The following is an 18,020-nucleotide window of genomic DNA, read 5'->3' as shown; positions in this document are numbered from 1 at the left end:
CAGCCCCTATATGTATACTGTGTTTTCCTACACATACCTGGCTGTAATAAAGTCTAATTTGCAAATTAGGCACAGTAACAAACAACTGTTCTCTCTGGCCTGTCCAAATCGCCAGCATCACGACTTGGGCTTTGGGGCCGTTACTAAGCACAGTGAGGGGGACTTGAATGCAAGCACTGGGAGACCATGGCAGTTGATCTGATAGCTGAGAGGGCTACTAAGTGACTCATGGGCGAGCGGGTAGCATATATGCTGGACAAAGGGACAATTTATGTCCCAGGTGGGACGGAGAGGGACATTGTGAGATTTCATCACATTGCTCAGATGGTGAGCGGTTTTAAACTTACAAATGGTTTATTTCTGGAATTTTCCATTTAACATTTTTGGATTGTGATTGACCACGGGTAACAAACCATGGAAAGGAAAACGGGATAAGGGAGGACTACTGTACTCATTAAACCGTCGCTCCCCATTCCCTCCCTCCAGCTCCTGGCAGCCCCCATTCTACTTTGTTTCTGTGAATTTGTCTAGATAGCTCATATAAGTGGAGTCCTACAATATTTGTCTTTTTGTGATTGGCTTATTTCACTTAGCATAATGCCCTCAAAGTTCATCCGTGTTGTGTGTCAGAATTTCCTTCCTTTTTAAGGCTGAATGATACTCATTTGGAGGTATATGCCACATTTTGCTTATCCATCCATCCATCCATCAATAGACATGAGTTACTTCCCCCTCCTTGGTTATTGTGAACAGCGCTGCTGTGAACATGGGGCTGTGATATCTCTTTGGGATCCTGCTTTCAATTCTTTTAGGTCTACGCCCCAAAGTGGAATTGCTGGATCGTGGTAATTCTTTTTGAATTTTTGAGGAACTTCTATACTGTTTTCCATAGTGGCTGTACCATTTTACATTCCCACCAACAGTCCACAAGTCTTCCCCTTTCTCCACATCCTCCCCAGCACTTATCTTCTGTTCCTTTTTGGCAGCCATTCTAACAGGTGTCAGGTAATATCTCATTGTGTTTTTGATTGACATTTCCCTAATGACCGGTGATGTTGAGCATCTTTTCACATGCCTATTGGTAAATAGTTTATTTTTAACTTTCTTTTTATGTCTGTTTTTAAAACATATTCCATTAGCACAGTTTTACATCTGTTAGATTGAACCACACGAAACAGCTGATATTTATGATTCCATCTGGAGTATATAATTTAGAAATGCATACACCCATTCTCAGAGTATGTGCCCAGCTAAGGCTGGAGATGGTGAGCTGGGATTCAGAGAGCAGCTTGCCTATAGGGAGCGGCATCTGACCCAGCATTACGAATTGTTAGCTCAGCCTGGGCACCGTGCCCAGTACCGGGGGTCCAGGGAAGCCCACACAGTGGCAGCCTTGGTACCTGCTACGGTCACAGGAGGTAGGCCAACTGTGACAGGATGCGCATCTGTAAGGCTGGGAGGTTTGCCCTGAGTGATTCACTTTTTTGCTGTCACCTGACCCAACAAGATTTGTGGGCTTGGTCTGGCCGATGGGTGACTCCAGTTAAACCCAGGACATTACTATTGGGAACCCCTCGGGCCCATCCCTGTGGCTGGGATCACGATTCTTGCCCTAGGCTCTGTTACTCACCGGTGCCTGTGTCCAACACATTTGAAAAACGTTCAACCTGACCCAGGCAGGTTCTAGGTGCCGGAGGTCGCCAGCAAACCAAGCAAGTGGGAAGGGGAGAAGAAAACGACCCGTAAAACACAAGGTATTTCAGATGGTGCTGATTCCTGTAGAAGAAATCCAGGAAGGGGGTAGGAAGTGCAGCTCTCAATAGAGGCCAGGGAAGGCCTCAGTGGGAGACCTGAGGAGAGGGAGCAAACCGGATTGCTAACGACGAAGAGCTTTCCAGACCGTCCAGCAAATGCTCAAGCCCCAGGGCACAAAAGCAGCCAGCGCGGTGGACGGAGGTGAGCAGCGGGAATGGTGGCCGCCTGTCTCTTCACATGCAGGCAGAGACCCGACCTGCCCTCTGGCCCCAGGGCCCAGCACTGGGTGAGTGGGTGAATGCGAGTGTAGGACTGGCCGACGGGGACTGAAGGAGTCAGGGAGGGCCTGCTGAAGGTTTGGGAGGGGTCACCACGGGAACACAATGGCCCTGAATTCCGGTAGAGACCTAAAAGAGATAGTGGTGCAGGTTAAATTGGAAAGCCTGGTGGGAGAGAGGAAAAAGGGCCTTGGGAACTGCACGGGAGCTGAGGTTTGATTTTTCTTTGGGACAACGGGAAATCACTGTCAGTTCTTGAGCAAAGTGCTGTGAGCATGCAAGAGATTAGATTTGGGACAATTAAATCTGTTAGGATTCGGAGGACACTTTGGCGCAGAGTGTGAAGGTGGAGGCGGGGAGGCCAGGAGCTGACGGGCAGGTGAGGGCCCGGATAGGCATGCGGAGAGATGGGGAAATGCAGCAAAGACTGGGGGATGTGGGTCTGGACCGACCGCGGAAGAGGCTCAGGACCCGTGGGGGAAAGAACAGGAAGGGGTTGAGCATAGGTTCTGTCTGAATTCCAGCGAAAGTTGCTCATTTAGGATGGGAACCAAAAACAACCTCTTATACCCAAATTTGAACCAATCGAACGCCAAACAGGAGCAGCGTCTTAGCATTTAGACATATTTTAGCATTTGGTTTGATTTTTGAAGTCTAAGTTGAACGTCACTTGGTGAAAACACCAGGGATCCGGGGAAATTCCTTTCCAAGCACAAATCTTTGTGACAGTTGGGGGCAGTCAGATGGGGCTGCTCAGTGCTTATTCAAAGTGGACCTGGGGTTGGAGGCAAGATGGGAGACGGGGGAGCTCTCAACTCATCACTGAGTCTCAGCACAGTATTGATGGACGACTTCCTCAGTGAAAGCCGAGTCTGTTTCTCCCCAGTTATAACGAACTCGTTCATTTATTCAGTAAATACTGAGTGTTCCCTACATACCAGGCACTGTTCTAAGAGGTCAAAGTTCTAGGCTGGGAGAGTGTAGCCCCCAGGACATAAGGCTGGGTGGTGGGGGCTATCCCTGGGACTGCTTCTCCTCGCCTTTAAACAGTGTCAGCCGAGCTGGAGGCTGAGCCCCCGGAGGGCAGACAGATAGCTGTTTCCGAGGTCCCCCTGTACTCCCTGAGCCTGGAGGGCTCCCTCACTGCCCCCAGCCTTTTGCCCTTCCCAGTTAATAGCGTCAGTGTCCCCAGAACCAGCTCCCCCTGGCCGCTAAAAGACCTCGCGGAGTGTCAGATTGGTAGTGGCCCCGGAAGTCGTGGGACATTCCCTGGGCTCCAGTCCTGGGATGTTTATTCTACAGACGGGGCGGAGGGTGAGAAAGGAAAGGAAGATGTTGCAATCCACTCCATCCACGGCAGCTGCGTCATCTGAGGAGGGGAGGCAGGGGCAAAGGCGGGACACCAAGACGTGGAGCCTGCCAGGTCTGTCAGCCCTGACTGAGGCCGCCCAGCTCTCCACCTGCCGGCAGCCCAAGGAGATGAAGCAACCCGGCCCACATGCCCGGCCTCCCGCCCCTGACTTTACTTGATGACAAACTAGAAACTGAAACAGGTCGGGATTCCCCGCTTGAAGTCGGAGATGAGTCACTGCTGAGAGCAGCTGCAGTAGCAGAGAAGTGGCACCAGAGAGGCAGGCGTGAGCAAGGCTCTGAGGTGGGCAGGTGAGCAGGGGACCGAGGCAGGCGTGAGCCCAGGGCACTGAGGAGGGTGTGAGCCCAGGGCTCTGAGGCAAGCAGGTGAGAGCGGGGCCGAGGCAACTGTGAGCCCAGGGCTCTGAGGCAGGCAGGTGACTGGGGGACCAAGGCAGGCGTGAGCCAGGGCACCCAGGCAGGCAGGTGAGCGGAGGACTGGACAGTGGGTTCAAGGAGCTTCTTGGGGGTAGTGGCCAGGGGAGGTGATGAGAGGGGCCTCCTGGTCCTGAGGCTGCCGGACAGGACCAGAGGCCCTGGGACCTCGGGGCTGAGGAAACTGGGTGGGGTAGCAAGAGACCAACTTCCCCCTTTGTCAGGTGGTGTTTGGGACAAAGGGCAGGGCAGAGGGTGCAGGCCGGCCGGGCGGTGGCTGAGGACACCTGGGTCCTCGGTTGGCCCTTGAATGATGCCCCTCCTGCTGCCCCCTCTCCAGAACGTCTGAGGGTCCCAGCGGAACATGGCAGGTGACCGCGAGGTGGTGGCCATGGACTGCGAGATGGTGGGCCTGGGGCCCTTCGGGGAGAGCGGCTTGGCCCGCTGCAGCCTCGTGGACCTCCATGGCACCGTGCTCTATGACAAGTTCATCCAGCCGGACGGGGAGATCATTGACTACAGGACGCGGGTCAGCGGGGTGACACCTCGGCACATGGAGAAAGCCACACCATTCACCGAGGCCAGGCAGGAGGTGAGTGATCAGATCTGTGACCTGTGCCCCCAGCCATGTAAGATTCCCCGCCTCGCCTGCATGGGGAGCACCAGGGTGTGGAGAAGCCTGTTGGCGTCTCCATCACATCCCTGAGACGGCTGCCTGCCGTCAGACATCCTTAGACTCACGTCTGGGAGCAGCCTACGGGGCAGCTGGTCTACCTTGCTGATCTTGTGATGGGGAAACTGCGTCTCGTCTGATGTTCCACACACACTATTTTTGGCTAGCGTCCCCGTTCTCTCCTCTCCCCTGGGCTGCCACTGGTGAGCCCTGCGGGGAAGTGAGGGACTCTGGCTGGGCCCTTGGCAGTGGCCCTCCTGGTCCTGGAGGACAGGCCAGAGCCCCTTGGGCCAAGAGGAGATATCGCTCCCAGACGCATGTGAGGCCACCCCGCAGTTTGAGGTCAGCCTATGGCCCCCGGTTCCCCACCCTCTGTGCTTTACCTTGTTGTGGTGTCTTCTCCAGGTCTAACTTTCGGTTTCTCTGAACCACTAAACAGAAAGCAAACTCAACTGCTCTCAAAGTGCCACCAGGGTTAATCACTTCTGGGAAGGTGTAGAAGGGCATGTGAACTCCTCGGTTCCTGGGCTGGTGGGGCTTGGGGAAGTTCAAGAACACAGAGAATTGCATTTCAAGGCCACACACCGCGCACAGGTGCTGGCCCTGAAACACTGGCTCCTATTTTCGGCATGCTGGCCCCTCGCCGGATGCTCTCCCAAGTGCCCGCCACCCACCAGCTAGGAGCCTGCCAGGAAGCTGCTCAGGGGCCTAAGTCAAGGTTAAGAGGCCGGCTCTGGGTCCCGGCTGCTTGCTTCCCAGCCAGGTTACCTTGGGCAAGGTTTCCCAGTGTCCCCAGCTGTCCAAGAAAACGGGGATAACAATCAAGCAGCTTCTCAGGGTTATTCTGAGCGTCGAGAGAGCGCGTCAGTCCTCAGAGCAGGTTCACCGTGACGATCGCTTCCCGTCGTCCCCTGTGGCAGGCGAGGGCACAGGCTGACTAGGGCTGCCGGCACAAGGGGCCACAGGCGGGGCTGGAGCACAGACGACTACCGGCCCACGGTTGTGAGGCTGCACGTCCCAGATGAGGGTGTTGGCAGGCTGGGTTCCTCCGAGGCCATGAGGAGCCTGCTCTCTGTCTCTCTCCTGGCTTCTGGCAGCTTCCTGGCAGTCTCTGATGTTCCCTGGCTTGTGGGCGCTTAACCCGTCCCTGGCTTCACGTTCACACGGCATTGCCGCGTGTGCCTGTCTCTGACATCAGTCCTGCTGGGTTAGGGTCCACCCTGATGACCTCCACCTTGACCCTATTTCCAAATAAGTCACATTGTGAGGTGCGGGGCGTTAAGATTTCAACCCGTGAATTTGGAGGGACACAATTCAACCCGTAACAGTAAGCAACTCACACGAGCTCGGATAAACAGAACGTGGGCAAGCTGATCAGGATTCAAAACTCAGGCCCCCAGCTCCTGAGCTGAGTGTCTGGGAGGCGCCAGCAGCCATGTGCAGGAGCCAGCCCTGAGAAGTGGCCGTGCTGAACGGCCACGTGCTGTGCCTGTAAAGCGCACGCTGGGCTTCCAAGATTTGGGTAAACATCTCATAAAGCACCTCAACAGTTCTTTATATCAATTACATGTTGAAATGATCACATTTTAGATATATTAGGTTAAATAAAACATTAAGACCAAGTTCCCCTATTTCTTTTTACCTTTTTAAATATGGCTATTAGATGACTTAAAATTACACTTGTGGCTCATGTTATGTTCTGTTGGACAGCACTGTTCTTGGGGTACTACGAGAATACTGGGAGCCCTGAGGAGGGGGCACAGTACATCAGGGCGGTGCTTGAAAGACTCTAAGAGGCTGATGGTATTTGTGAGGGTGGGGAGGAGTCTGTGTATGCAACTCAGTAGGCCATAGGGAGCCATTGAAGACTCTTGAGCAAGAGCATGGGAGGATCAAAACTAATTTCAGAAAAACTAGAATGGGGGGAGCTGCGGGGGAGAGATGGGAGTGAGGAAAGAGATGACAGCAGGGAGAAGAGTGAGAGCCCCTGGGGAGCAGTTGGGAGGCCCTGAGTCATCAGGAGCAGACAGAGGATTGGAAAGAAGGAAATGTTAGGATGGAGGAGACCAAAGGAGAGTCACCAAGAAGGGGGGCAACATGAAGAAGAGGGGGGTCTGTTCAGGTCTCATGAGGGACCAGGGACACTGCACAGAGCTCCCCACACTCAGCTCCCCACAGGTCAGGTAGACAGCCCATCCCCATCCTTCCTCCTGGTCCCCAGCCCCCTCCCCATCAGTGTGACAGAGAGCAGAAGGGCCCAGGGGACGGGGAGGGGCAGCAGAGAAATGCCTCTCACACCTCCAGTCTGGAGAGGCAGCCAGTCCTCTGGATGCCTTTGAGCACTGGCCTGGGAGTCAGGACGCCTGGGTCCTCGCCCAGACATACAGAAGCACTCTTGTTTCCCAGTTGGAGACTCTGCCAGGCCCAGTGCCTCCGGTGTGCTACACGGAGCCTGCCCTCGGAGGCACTCCACGGCCGTCCCAGGAGTGGGGTGGGGACCCAGAGGCCAGGCAATCTTGGGAACCACAGCTGGGGGGACCATTTCCTGCTTACTTACTTACTTACTCACTTACTGGTTTGTGTGACCTCTCGGAGCCTCAGTTTCCTCCTCCGTGAAAGGGGAGTACTAATGCCGCCCCCCTGGCCTCGCGCAGGCTGGATGCAGCGACACCGCCTACACCCCTGAGCACAGTGCCCAGCTCCCGGCTGATGCCGCTGCACGTGCCTGTGGCGAGGGAAGGGCCGCAGCCCAGACTGTGCCTGAGTCCCCTTTCCGACTCCCTCGGGAACCGCGGCCTCAGATGCTGGCCCTCATTTGCTGCCAGCTGCACCAGCTACACCGGCTGCCAGAGGAAGCACCCCGGGCCTGCCTCAGATCTCAGCCTCCCCACCCTGCTGTTGATTCTGCCTGTGGTGCAGGGGTCCAGCATCAGGGCCCTCCAAACCCCTCCCTCCCTACCTTTCCATGCTTCTCATGGCTCAGCCATCGTCCACCCTGGGCCTCAGCCAAGCTCCTACCCTCCCCGCCCCTCACCCCGGCCCCTAGGGATACCACTGTCCCAGCAGGCCCAGGCCAGAGGAGACCTTTATGATGCCCTGCCCCACCCCTGCCCCGCTGGACCCACCGTGAGGGTCCCCCACCCTCCTTGCTGTGGCCCATGCGCTTTCAAGGTCGCCCGTCTACACATGCGGTCTGCCCAGCCCACAGCCCCTGCTCTACGCGTTGTCTGCCCCAGACTGGATGCTGTGCTTGGCACTCAAGGTGCCCTGAGGATGCTTGTGGGATTGGAGTTGAGTTGATTTTCACAAAATACAGGAGTTCTGGCTGCTGTGTGGAACAAAATTGCCTCTGCCCTTGTGCCGGCCTTTGCTGTCGAGATGCAGTCACACACACAGCCCGGGGGGCGGGGAGCAAGCCCACTGTCTTTAGACTTGGCTGGATGTCTGCCACCTGATTGCTCTGTGTCCCCGGCTTGTTGCTAAACCTCTCTGTGCCCCTCAGTAGAATCCTCTGTAACACAGGGGTGAAGAAATAGCACAGGTGTATCCAGCACCATATCCAGGGACTGTGCTAAGCCCCTTTCACACACCGCTGCCTCCACTCCCCGCCACAGTGTGGGAGTAGTTAACTGGTCTCATCGCTCCATTTTGTGGATGAGTAAGCTGAGGCACAAGGCCGAGCCGGCTGTCCAAGGAAGGGTGGAGCAGAGACTCAATTCTGGCTCCAGAGCTGGCCCTGTGGTGTTCAGATCCCACGATCAACGTGTGCGAGGTCGCTCCATGCACGCTGAGTGTCCCGTACACGTGAGGGCAGTGGCTGGCGTGGAACTGAGGGAAGCCGTGGAACAAGGCCACGGCTGTCATTTGTCTTCATGGAGGAGGACTCTGAGGCAGCTTGATCCCACTCATCATCCCTAATGTTTTAACCCCAAAGACAGAGGCCAGGGTCACAGGCCCCAGGATGTGCTGGGGGCCCCAAAGGGCAGAAGCCTGTGAGCCACCTATCAGACCCCTGAGGCAGGGGGACCCCTCTCAGGTGAGCCTGGGGCCCTCCAGGCCTTGGTCTCTCGCAGGCATCTTTCAGGGGTCGCTTGCCAGCCTGACTCCTCCTCCCACAGGAGCAGTGAGCCACAGGGCAGCCCGCAGCAGCCAGGAGGGCTCTGGGCAGCCGCTGACCCCCGAGCCCCCCAGGCGTGCGCTGCCACAGGGCAAGGACCGTGGGTGGGCTCCTGCCATCCCCTCTCTCTTTTGTTTTTTGTGTGTGGCTACATTACTTTGCAATGGGAAGCATTTGCCTGTCCCCTGACATCGCTAGGTCTGACCGTCCTCAAGAGCAGCGGTCCTCCATGCAGGGTGATTTTGCTCCCCGGCGGACATTTAGCAAGATCTGGAGACATTTCTGGTTGTCAAAAGTAGGGTGGGGGGGGGCCTGCTACTGACATCCAGTGGGTAGAGGCCAGGGATGGTGTGAAACATCATACAGCACATGGGACAGCCACTCCCCCACCACATGCACACCAAAGAAGGATCGACAGTGCCGAGGCAGAGAAAGTCTGGTCTATAGAGGGCCCCGCAGGGCAGACTGTCAGTGCAGGAGGGAACCTATGAGACTGAAGTCCAGAAAGGGGCAGTGATTTGCCTAAGGACACACAGCAAGCTGTGCTAGAACTCAGTGCTCAGATCCAGGGCTCTCACCTGGCAAGTTCATGATCCTTTTCTCTTTTTTTTCTTCTCTTTTTACTAACAGCAATTTTTAATAGCTTGTAGCTCTCTTTCGTAAGTGAATGAACGCTCTTTCAGTTTCATCCCAGGATGACAAGTAGCACTTCCCCAGGATCATTCCATTTTTAGTCTGCAAACAGGGAAACTGAATCCCGGGAGGCCTCGTGGCTTAGGAGGGAGACAGACAGGAGGCAGGCCGTGGGAGCTGGTGAACAGGGAGTTAACGGGGCTGTAGCCAGCTCAGCAGCCCTTGCCTGGGTCAGGGTGCCCTGTTGGGGCCCTGCCACTGGGCAGGTTTCTCTGGGGCTGGGCCAGAGGGAAGAGGACGATTTCACCATCCAGGTTTCCCCCAGGGTACAGCCCTGTGGGAAGCAGGCACAAGCTGGGGGCAGGGGCCGGGAGGAAAGGGGACTGGGGCCACTCCTGAGGATGACAGCAAGGGATCTGGGCCTCTGTAGGGACGACATTCTTCAAAGTCCCTCACAGCCACCTCTTCTGGAAGCGCGAGTGTGTGATAGAAGCGGCAGGCTGAGCTGTTCTTTGACAGGCTCAGGGCAGAGATGTGCAAACTGACGATGCGGAGAATCCCCCGGAACATTTGCTAACACCCCCCAGTGATTTGCATGCAGGAGGCCTGGAGCAGGGCCCGCCCTCTGGATTTTTAACAAGGGCCCCGGGTGATTTTTTTGATGAGGCCCTTGTGGGAAATGCCCCGCCATGTGACGTGGGCACACACCACTCTGTGCCCCACTGGCCCTGTTGGTCAGATGGAATGATCACCCCACCTTCTAGGGGCTGTATCCCCAATTCAGGCGATGCTCACTGGGTGCCAGTGGGCCCAGCACTGCTCTCCGCTCTGGGTTAATCATGCAGAGACCGTCCCCAGTTCTCTAAAGGCGTCATAACAACAACTGGGACACTAGTGACAGACTCAGGCGGATCCCGACACCTCTCAGCTCGCAGCTCACTGGCTGTGTGACCCGGGCAAGCCTCTGAACCTCTCTGATGCCCAGCACCCTCCTCTGTAAAGGAAAGTGAGTGTGTTCCTGTTAAGAAACCTCAGGAGGTGAGGAAAGCACTTGACACAGAGCCAGGCCAACAAGAGCCGGTCGATGAACGTCCCCACTCCAGTTCTTTCCAGGAATTCCAGAGCCTCTGCCCCTGCTTCTGACACACCTGCCTTGTGACGCTGACTCAGGGCGGTCCCACAGCCAGCAGGTCACACAGCCCCGAGGTCCTGCCAGCTGGCGCCTCAGCACCCCTCCCTGGGCTCTAGCAGGTCCCCCAGCCCTGCCTCAGCAAGTCGGTGGAGCTCACCTCTCCAGGCCCTCACCTTACACATGGCGAAACTGAAGCCCAGAGACGAACTTTGACATCCCTGAGGCCACACAGCAAGTCCTGGCAGTGTTTTCCTGCCGAATGCCCAGCATCTTTGTCCTGAGGAGTTGTTGGCGTCTCTCTGCCAAAGAGACTGTTCTCTTTTCCCTGCTTCTTCTTCCTTCCTTCTGCCTGTCCATCCACCCCTTTATTTTTATTTTGTGTGTGTGTGAGGAAGTTTGGCCCTGAGCTAACATCAATTGCCAATCCTCTTTTTTGCTAGAGGAAGATCAGCTCTGAGCTAACATCTGTGCCAATCTTCCTCTACTTTGTATGTGGGACGCCGGCACAGCATGGCTGATGAGTGGAGTAGGTCCACACCCAGGATCCGAACCCGAGAACTCAGGCTGCCAAAGCGGTACCCAGGGACTTTAACCACTCGGCTGTGGGGCCAGCCCCGCTCTCCCCTCTTATTTGTTTCATGATGAGTCCTGTGTATGGCACGTAGCCCCGCCCAGGAACACTCAGACTGGGGAAGTGATGCATTTTCCAGGAATCCACAGCACAATGATTTGGCCCTCTCGTGCCTGGGACTGGCCTCGGCTGTCTCTGGGATGGCAGACGGTTCCCTCGGGGCTCTGTATGAACTGGGCCTGAGCCAGCTCCCAGCAGGGAAAACAGGCCACATTGTTTGGAAACAGAAAGGACGTCAGTAAGAGGAGGCGCATAACCCACAGCCAGCCACACAGCCTCACTCCCTTGCCCCTCCGCCTGGGCCGGTCTTTTCCTCCACGCACGGGAGCCCCCTTAAGCTGCTGCTCTGAGGTCGGGAGCCCTCACCACTCAGGGTGAGCCCCGGACCAGCAGCAGCAGCACCACCCGTTAGAAACACAGAATCCAGAATCTGAATCCAGATTTCAGGGGGCTTCACCCGCTGACTCTGAGGCCCAGTGTGAGAGAACCGGCGTCCCTCAGGAGCGGCACAGCAAGCTTCCCCCAGTCCCAGGTCTAGCGGGGCTCCATCCAGAGGAGGCCCCCAACAAAGCCACGTGAACGGCGGGGCAGGCTGGTGACACTGCCAGTTGACGGTGGACGGGGAGACCCCTCTTCCAGCACCGTGACCGTGGGCAGGTCACCTCCCCTCTCTGAGCCTCAGCTTCCTCTTCTGTACAGTGGCCACAATGACCTGTGGTCATCAAAGGGATCGCGTACCACAGGCCCCACATGGGGTCCCGGGAGGCCACTAGAGGCATAAGCAGGACGTGGGAGGGTGTTGGCCATCCAGAAGGCCCCTTCCCCGGGCACAGACTACAGTCCTCGGCGACGCACAGAGGCAGAGACGGAGGCTGCTGAGAGATGTCCAAACGGGCCAGAGAGTCACGAGCTGCCCCTTCCCCTGGGCCGCGTACGGCTCGCCCCATGGTCCCCCAGCCCATCCTCACAACGGCAGCCAAATAAAGTGGCCAGAGGCAGGAGGTTGTCCGTGGGGCCGCCGTGGGAGAGGAGGCGAGAACGGAGGCAAGAGGGGAGCTTGGGCACATGCGCAGGGCGCCAGGCCGGGGCCCTCAGGGCTGCTGCTCGGAGCTCGGCCGCTGGGGTGGCGGAGGCCTGGAGCAGGCCTGCTCTTTCTGGTGACAAGCAGGTGCTGGCAGCAGCCCGCTGGCTTCTAAGGCTGGCTCTGCCACTAACAGTCATCTAATGGTCCTTAGCAGATCGCCCCAAAATAGTGGTTCAGACGATGTCAATATTTCACTCATGCACCCGCAGTCTGGGCGGGACTTGGCAGCCGGGGCCATGGGGCAGCGGGGGCATCCGTCCTGCATGCCGGGGGCTGGAATCATCAGGAGGTTTGCTCACCCACCCACCTGTGGCTGGGGTTCCTCAGGTGCGTCCCCGTCCCCACGTGGTCTCTGCAGCGTGTGGCTCTGGGGGGCTCATGGCTCCTGGGCTCCCGGCCCCACAGAGAAGGCAGAAGTGCCATATTCAGGGCGAGGGGAACGAGACAATCTTTTGTGAGAGGGCGTCAGGGAGTCTGCAGACTTGCCTTAAAACCTTGGGCTAATTATTTCACTTTCTCTGTGCCTCCGTTTTCTCAGTTGCAAACTTCCGTTAAATACGGCCCTCCCTCTCTGCTGTTTTAGTTTTCAGCGGTAGCGAAACCATAGTCTTAGTGGTTTACAACACCACGTTACCATCTCCAGTTGTGTAGTTTGGCGGTCCCGCCCGGGTCTCACCCTGCGAAGGCCAGGCGTCAGCCGTCTGGAGCCTCTGCGAGGAAATCCGATTCTTCTTTGCCTTTCTCGCTTAAGGAGGCCGCCCGCGTCCTGGGCCCACGGCCCTTCCTCCCTCTTCAGAGCCAGCAGCATGTTGAGTTGCCCCATTAATCACTGACCTCCACACCTGAGGACCCTTGGGATTATGTTGGGCCCACCTGGATAATCCAGAAAATCTCCCTGTTGTGAGGTCGTCTGATAAGTACCCTGAACTCCGTCTGCAGCTTTCATTTCCCGTTGCCGTGTAACCTGCCCACATGTCCTGAGCATTAGGGCGTGGCACCTGTGGGAGGTCAGTACTCAGCCTGCCGCAGTGGACTGTTGAAAGGACTAAAGGACATAATATATGTGACATCCTTAGGTGAGCGCCTGGCATATGGGACATACTCAGTAGGTGCTAGCCATTGCTATTACACATGGAAACCACTCAAGGAGTCGGGGGGCCCTTTAGCACAGACCTCAACTATTCAGTGGGAGGAGGGACCTGGTCCAGTCTCCTCGTTTTATGAACGATATGTTTAAAACCCAGAGAGGGACAGAGATTTGTTCAAAGTCACACAGCAAGTCGAGGAGGGGCTGCTCCTTGTCTGCCCCATGAAGGCACCAAGTTGCCCCAGACCCACCCAGAGGACCCTGGGTGATGCGTGGGTGTGTCTTCCTGGCCAGATCCTGCAGCTCCTGAGAGGCAAGCTGGTGGTGGGTCACGACCTGAAGCACGACTTCAAGGCCCTGAAAGAGAGCATGGACGGCTATGCCATCTACGACACGTCCACCGACAGGCTGCTGTGGCGCAAGGCCAAACTGCAGAACTGCAAGCGGGTCTCCCTGCGGGTGCTCAGCGAGCGGCTGCTCGGGTGGCACATCCAGGTGAGCAGCCCCTTCCCTCCCAGGCTGGGGGCTGGAGAGCTGCTTCTGGGGGCCGGGCCTTCCCTCCAGGACTCTCAAAGCCCTCAGTGGCTGCAGAACAAATGTTTGTGTTATTATTAGTATCTCCTTTTAGGTCTGTTAACAATTGCTTTATGTACTTTGGTGCTCCTGTGCTGGGTGCATGGATATTTATGTGTTATGTCTTTGTGGTGGGGTGTCCCTTTGATCATTATATCCTGCCCCTCTTTGTCTCTCTTTACCTGTCTTATCTTGAAGTCTACTTTGTCTGATATAAGTATTGCAAAACCTGCTTTCTTCTGTTTGCCATTAGCTTGGAGTATCGTCTTCCATCCCTTCACTCTGAGCCTGTGGTTGTCATTGGAGCTGAGGTGTGTTTCCTGGTGGCAGCAAATTGTTGGATCTTGTTCTTTAATCCATCTCGCCACTCTTTTTTTTTTTTTTTTTGAGAAAGCTTAGCCCTGAGCTAACTGCTGCCAATTCTCCTCTTTTTGCTGAGGAAGACTGGCTCTGAGCTAACATCTGTGCCCATCTTCCTCCACTTTATATGTGGGACGCCTACCACAGCATGGTGTGCCAAGCAGTGCCACGTCTGCACCCAGGATCTGAACCAACGAACCCCGGGCTGCTGAAGCAGAATGTGCGCACTTAACCGCTGTGCCACCGGGCCAGCCCCTCTGTGTCTTTTTATTGGAGAATTCAATCCATTTACGTTTGGGGTGATTATTGATGCATGAGGGCTTAACTAATGCTGTCATTTTATCACTCAGTTTCTAGTTCTCCTGCATTTCCTTTGTTTCTCATCCGGTGTGTTTCGGTCTACCCATTGAATTATGTAGTTTTTTATGTTATGTTTCTTTATTTTCTCCTTATTTATTTTTGTGTCTCTGTTCTGCTCTTTTGTTTAGTGGTTGCCCTGAGGTTTGTATTCAGAATCTCGTGTATAAGATAGTCCCTTTTCTGATGGCGTCTTATTTCCTTAGTCTAAACTGATTCAGTCCCTTTCCTCCTCCCCTCGTAAGTTGTTTTTCTCACATCTTATTCCATCTTGTGTTGTGAGTTTGTGGTTAAAATGACAAGATTATCTTTGTTTTTGGTGTTTTCCTTCCCTTTATCTTTGATGCTACACTTGAGTATTTGCTATCCTGCTCCGATTCTGTCTACCTATTTATCTCCTTATTCTGGGCTTTGTGACCCCTTTCTCCCTTTTTTATTTTTCAGGTATGAAGGCCTTCTTGAGGATTTCTTGTAGGGGGGTCTTGTGGCTACGAACTCCCTTAGCTTATGTTTGTCTGGGAAAGTTTTTATTTCTCCATCATATCTGAAGGATATTTTTGCTGGATAGAGTATTCTTGGCTGAAAATTTTTGTGTTTCAAAGATTTGATTATGTCATTACATTCTCTTCTAGCTTGTAAGGTTTCTGCAGAGAAATCTGCTGAAAGCCTGATGGGGGTTCCTGTGTAGGTTGTTTTCTTCTGCCTTGCTGCCCTTACTGTTCTTTCCTTGTCATTCATTTTTGCCAGTTTTACTACTATAGGCCTTGCAATAGGTCTTTTTACATTGACATATCTAGGAGATGTGGAAGCCTCTTCCTCACAGATTTCCCTCTCTTTCCCTCGGTTTGGGAAATTCTCTGCTATTATTTCTTTGAACACACTTTCTGCTCCATTCTCCTTCTCTTCTCCTTCCTGAATACCTATAATTCTTATGTTGCATTTCCTCAGTGAGTTGGCTATTTCTTGGAGACTTTCTTCATTTCTTTTTAGTCTTAGTTCTCTCTCCTCCTCTGTGTGAAGCATTTCAACACATCTATCCTCAATTATTCTGATTCGCTCCTCTATGATGTCCACTTGAGTGTTCAGGGAATCCATATTTTGTTTTATCTCTTCCATTGTGTCTTTCATCTCTATTTCTGATTGATTCCTCTTTATAGTTTCAATCTCTTTTGTGAAGTATCTCCTGATCTCATTGAATTGTTTCTCTACATTTTCTTTTACCTGTTGAGTTTTTTGATGATAGCTATTTTGAATTCTTTGTCATTTAGCTTACATATTTCTGTGTCCTCAGGACTGAATTCTGGGTACTTGTCGTTTTCTCTCCGATCTGGAGATTTGATATAATATTTGATGTTGCTAGAGGGGGTGGGTCTAGTCTTACGCATCCTCAAATTATTTGGTTGCAGTTACTGCCTATTGCCACTGGGTAGGGGTCGAGAGCTGTGTATTATGAGCCCTCCACCATCAGCAGAAAGAGGCCCCATACAAGGATTGGGCTGCAGGAAGCTTATATGAGAGGGAACCCCAGCAGGTGCTGGCAGAGTGACGGGAGGTGGGAAGGGAAGGCACCTAATAAAGGTTTGTTTGTTTGTTTCTATAATCAAGCCAGTTACCCTGTGGATAACTTAATCCCACTGTGGAACTCTGGGAGACGGTGTAAAACACGGACCTCAGATTTACCCAGGGAGCTAGGATATTTACACACAGCTCCCCTTGGGCATTGGCCGGTGCTGCTCCTGGGGCTCTAACACCCCAGCCCTAGTCTCGGCAAGCCCCAGGCGAAGGCATGTGGCTGGGGCTGGGAGCTCAGCAAGGCAGAAGGGCCCAGGGAGGTGGGCAGATACTAGGAGCCACCGCTACATGCAGGGCCCTCCAGGGCAACACATTTGTTAAACACCTACTCTGGGCCAGGCCAGACCAGATGCTGGGGACACAGGTGAGCAAGGCCTGGCCCTGTCCTTGAGCAACTCTTGGTTGAATAGAGGGTGGCCCACAACCAGATCGCCAGCACCCGCTGTGGGGAGAGCCCGATGGAGGGAAGGGCAGGTGTCCTGGCATCAGGGAGGGAGGATAGGTGGCAGGACGGGGGCCAGATCTGAATGGTGTGTGAAGGTAAGTCTTGGTGGAGGTGGGCAGGGCAGGGGATGCGGGGCGTGGGGAGTGAGGGGCTGCTTGGCTGGACGAACAGGCATCATGGAGGAAGCAGGGCATGGGCCTGAGTCTGGCCACTAGGCTAGCCTTGCAGCACACAGGACCGAGGACAGCATGGCCAGCCCCTCGATTCAGTGGATCACACTGTTTCAACCTGCTGAGCACGTAGCACTTTAGAACCAGGGTTTTGACGTATACCTTTTTAACAAAGGCCCCGGGGCCCTGGGATCCCCTGTAGAGCTGCCTCAGCCCCTCTGTGTCAGGGAGCAAGTCTGTAGTGCTGGCCACATCCCCCGCCTCCCCCTACCCCGGATTCTAAGCCCCTTGAGAGCACAGCCTGGCTCTCAGGATGCTGGGGGTGGTGCCTGGCCACGCCTGGGGGCTGACGGGTGAGGCCAGGCCTGATCCAGCCACCTGCTGAGTCCAGGGCATCAGAGGCCTGGGGACTCTCACCCACTGGCCCACAGCGGGGCCCTGGAATTGGGGTGTGAGCAGGGAAGGCCCAGGTCACCCAGAGCATCTGGATTCAGCCCTGCCCCAAGTCCCCACTCTACCTGTGTCTGCAGAACAGCAGGTCAGGACACAGCTCGGTGGAAGACGCCAGAGCAACCATGGAGCTCTACAAAATCTCCCGGCAACTTCGAGAGGACTGAGGGCTGCTTGCCAGGCGGTGTGGGACCGAAGCTCCGTTCGGTCCTTTCCCCAGGGACTGGAGGCCTGGGTCTCTTCGGGACAGGAACTCGCTTGCTTTTGGAAAATGCATCTTTAGCAATAAAATGACTATATTTTGTTTACTCCATCGTCAGATCTCCTCTTTTCCATTCTTCTCTCTGAGCCTGGTAACGGGGGACAGGACCCAGTCTGTGTGATGCTGAGAAGGGCGTGAAGACTTGAGCTGGGGTGGGGGCAAGTGTCAATGTCCTTAATACCTCTAATCCTGTGCATCCATGAAGAAGCTCTAGGAACCCAGGCGGCATGTGACTTAATTAACAACCCCGGCTTCTGCCTCCCTTTTCCAGTTGCATTTATGCCCAGAGGGGTGGCATTACTTCCTGGGGGTGGCACCCAGCTCAGAGGTCCCGGTCCCATTCATCCCATCTTGAAATTGGTGTCATGGCACTGGTGAACTTCGAAGCAAAGGTACAGGAGGTGTGATGGGTGCCACCCCTGGTGACCCTCAGCAAGTCATCCCTCCTTTTATTTGTAAAACGAGGAAGTAAAATTCGTGGACTCTGGAGTCAGAGGGAACTAGGTTGGAATCCTGGTTCTGCCATTCAGCAGCTGTGTGACCTAACATGAGTTACTTAACCTCTCTGTGCCTCAGTTTCTCCATCTGTAAAATGGGGAATTCTAACCGTTCATAGGGTTCTTGTGAGTTGTTGCATACAAAGTCCCTAGCACCGT

At 54.8% G+C, this 18,020-nt stretch overlaps 1 protein-coding gene across 8 annotated transcripts; it reads left to right on the top strand.

Annotated features, from left to right (window-relative positions):
• Nucleotides 1–1,831: 1,831 nt before the first annotated feature.
• ISG20 (interferon stimulated exonuclease gene 20) lies at nt 1,832–17,410 on the top strand. 8 transcript variants are annotated; one of them, XM_070495564.1, is made up of 4 exons: nt 1,832–1,956; nt 4,159–4,410; nt 13,470–13,670; nt 17,188–17,410. In XM_070495564.1, exons 2-4 carry the CDS (start codon nt 4,183–4,185, stop codon nt 17,383–17,385), a joined length of 627 nt encoding a protein of 208 aa, XP_070351665.1. In that variant the 5' UTR covers nt 1,832–1,956; nt 4,159–4,182; the 3' UTR covers nt 17,386–17,410. The 8 variants fall into 8 exon arrangements, with proteins under 8 accessions (XP_070351665.1, XP_070351663.1, XP_014698035.1 ...); XM_070495562.1 differs by lacking the exon at nt 1,832–1,956 and adding an exon at nt 2,017–2,041; XM_014842549.3 differs by lacking the exon at nt 1,832–1,956 and adding an exon at nt 3,383–3,695 and having other exon boundaries at nt 17,183–17,410.
• Nucleotides 17,411–18,020: the final 610 nt, after the last annotated feature.

The sequence above is a fragment of the Equus asinus genome, chromosome 2 (assembly GCF_041296235.1).
Source record: "Equus asinus isolate D_3611 breed Donkey chromosome 2, EquAss-T2T_v2, whole genome shotgun sequence".
Lineage (NCBI taxonomy): Eukaryota > Metazoa > Chordata > Mammalia > Perissodactyla > Equidae > Equus > Equus asinus.
This window is presented reverse-complemented; position numbering and strand designations above follow the sequence as displayed.

What these genes read in the sequence shown, in the direction of transcription:
- ISG20 (XM_070495564.1), top strand. Translation starts at nt 4,183, where the DNA reads ATGGCAGGTGACCGCGAGGTGGTGGCCATGGACTGCGAGATGGTGGGC. An exon ending in TCACCGAGGCCAGGCAGGAG is followed by an intron (nt 4,411 to 13,469) that starts GTGAGTGATCAG and finishes CTTCCTGGCCAG; the next exon opens with ATCCTGCAGCTCCTGAGAGG. An exon ending in TGCTCGGGTGGCACATCCAG is followed by an intron (nt 13,671 to 17,187) that starts GTGAGCAGCCCC and finishes TCTGCAGAACAG; the next exon opens with CAGGTCAGGACACAGCTCGG.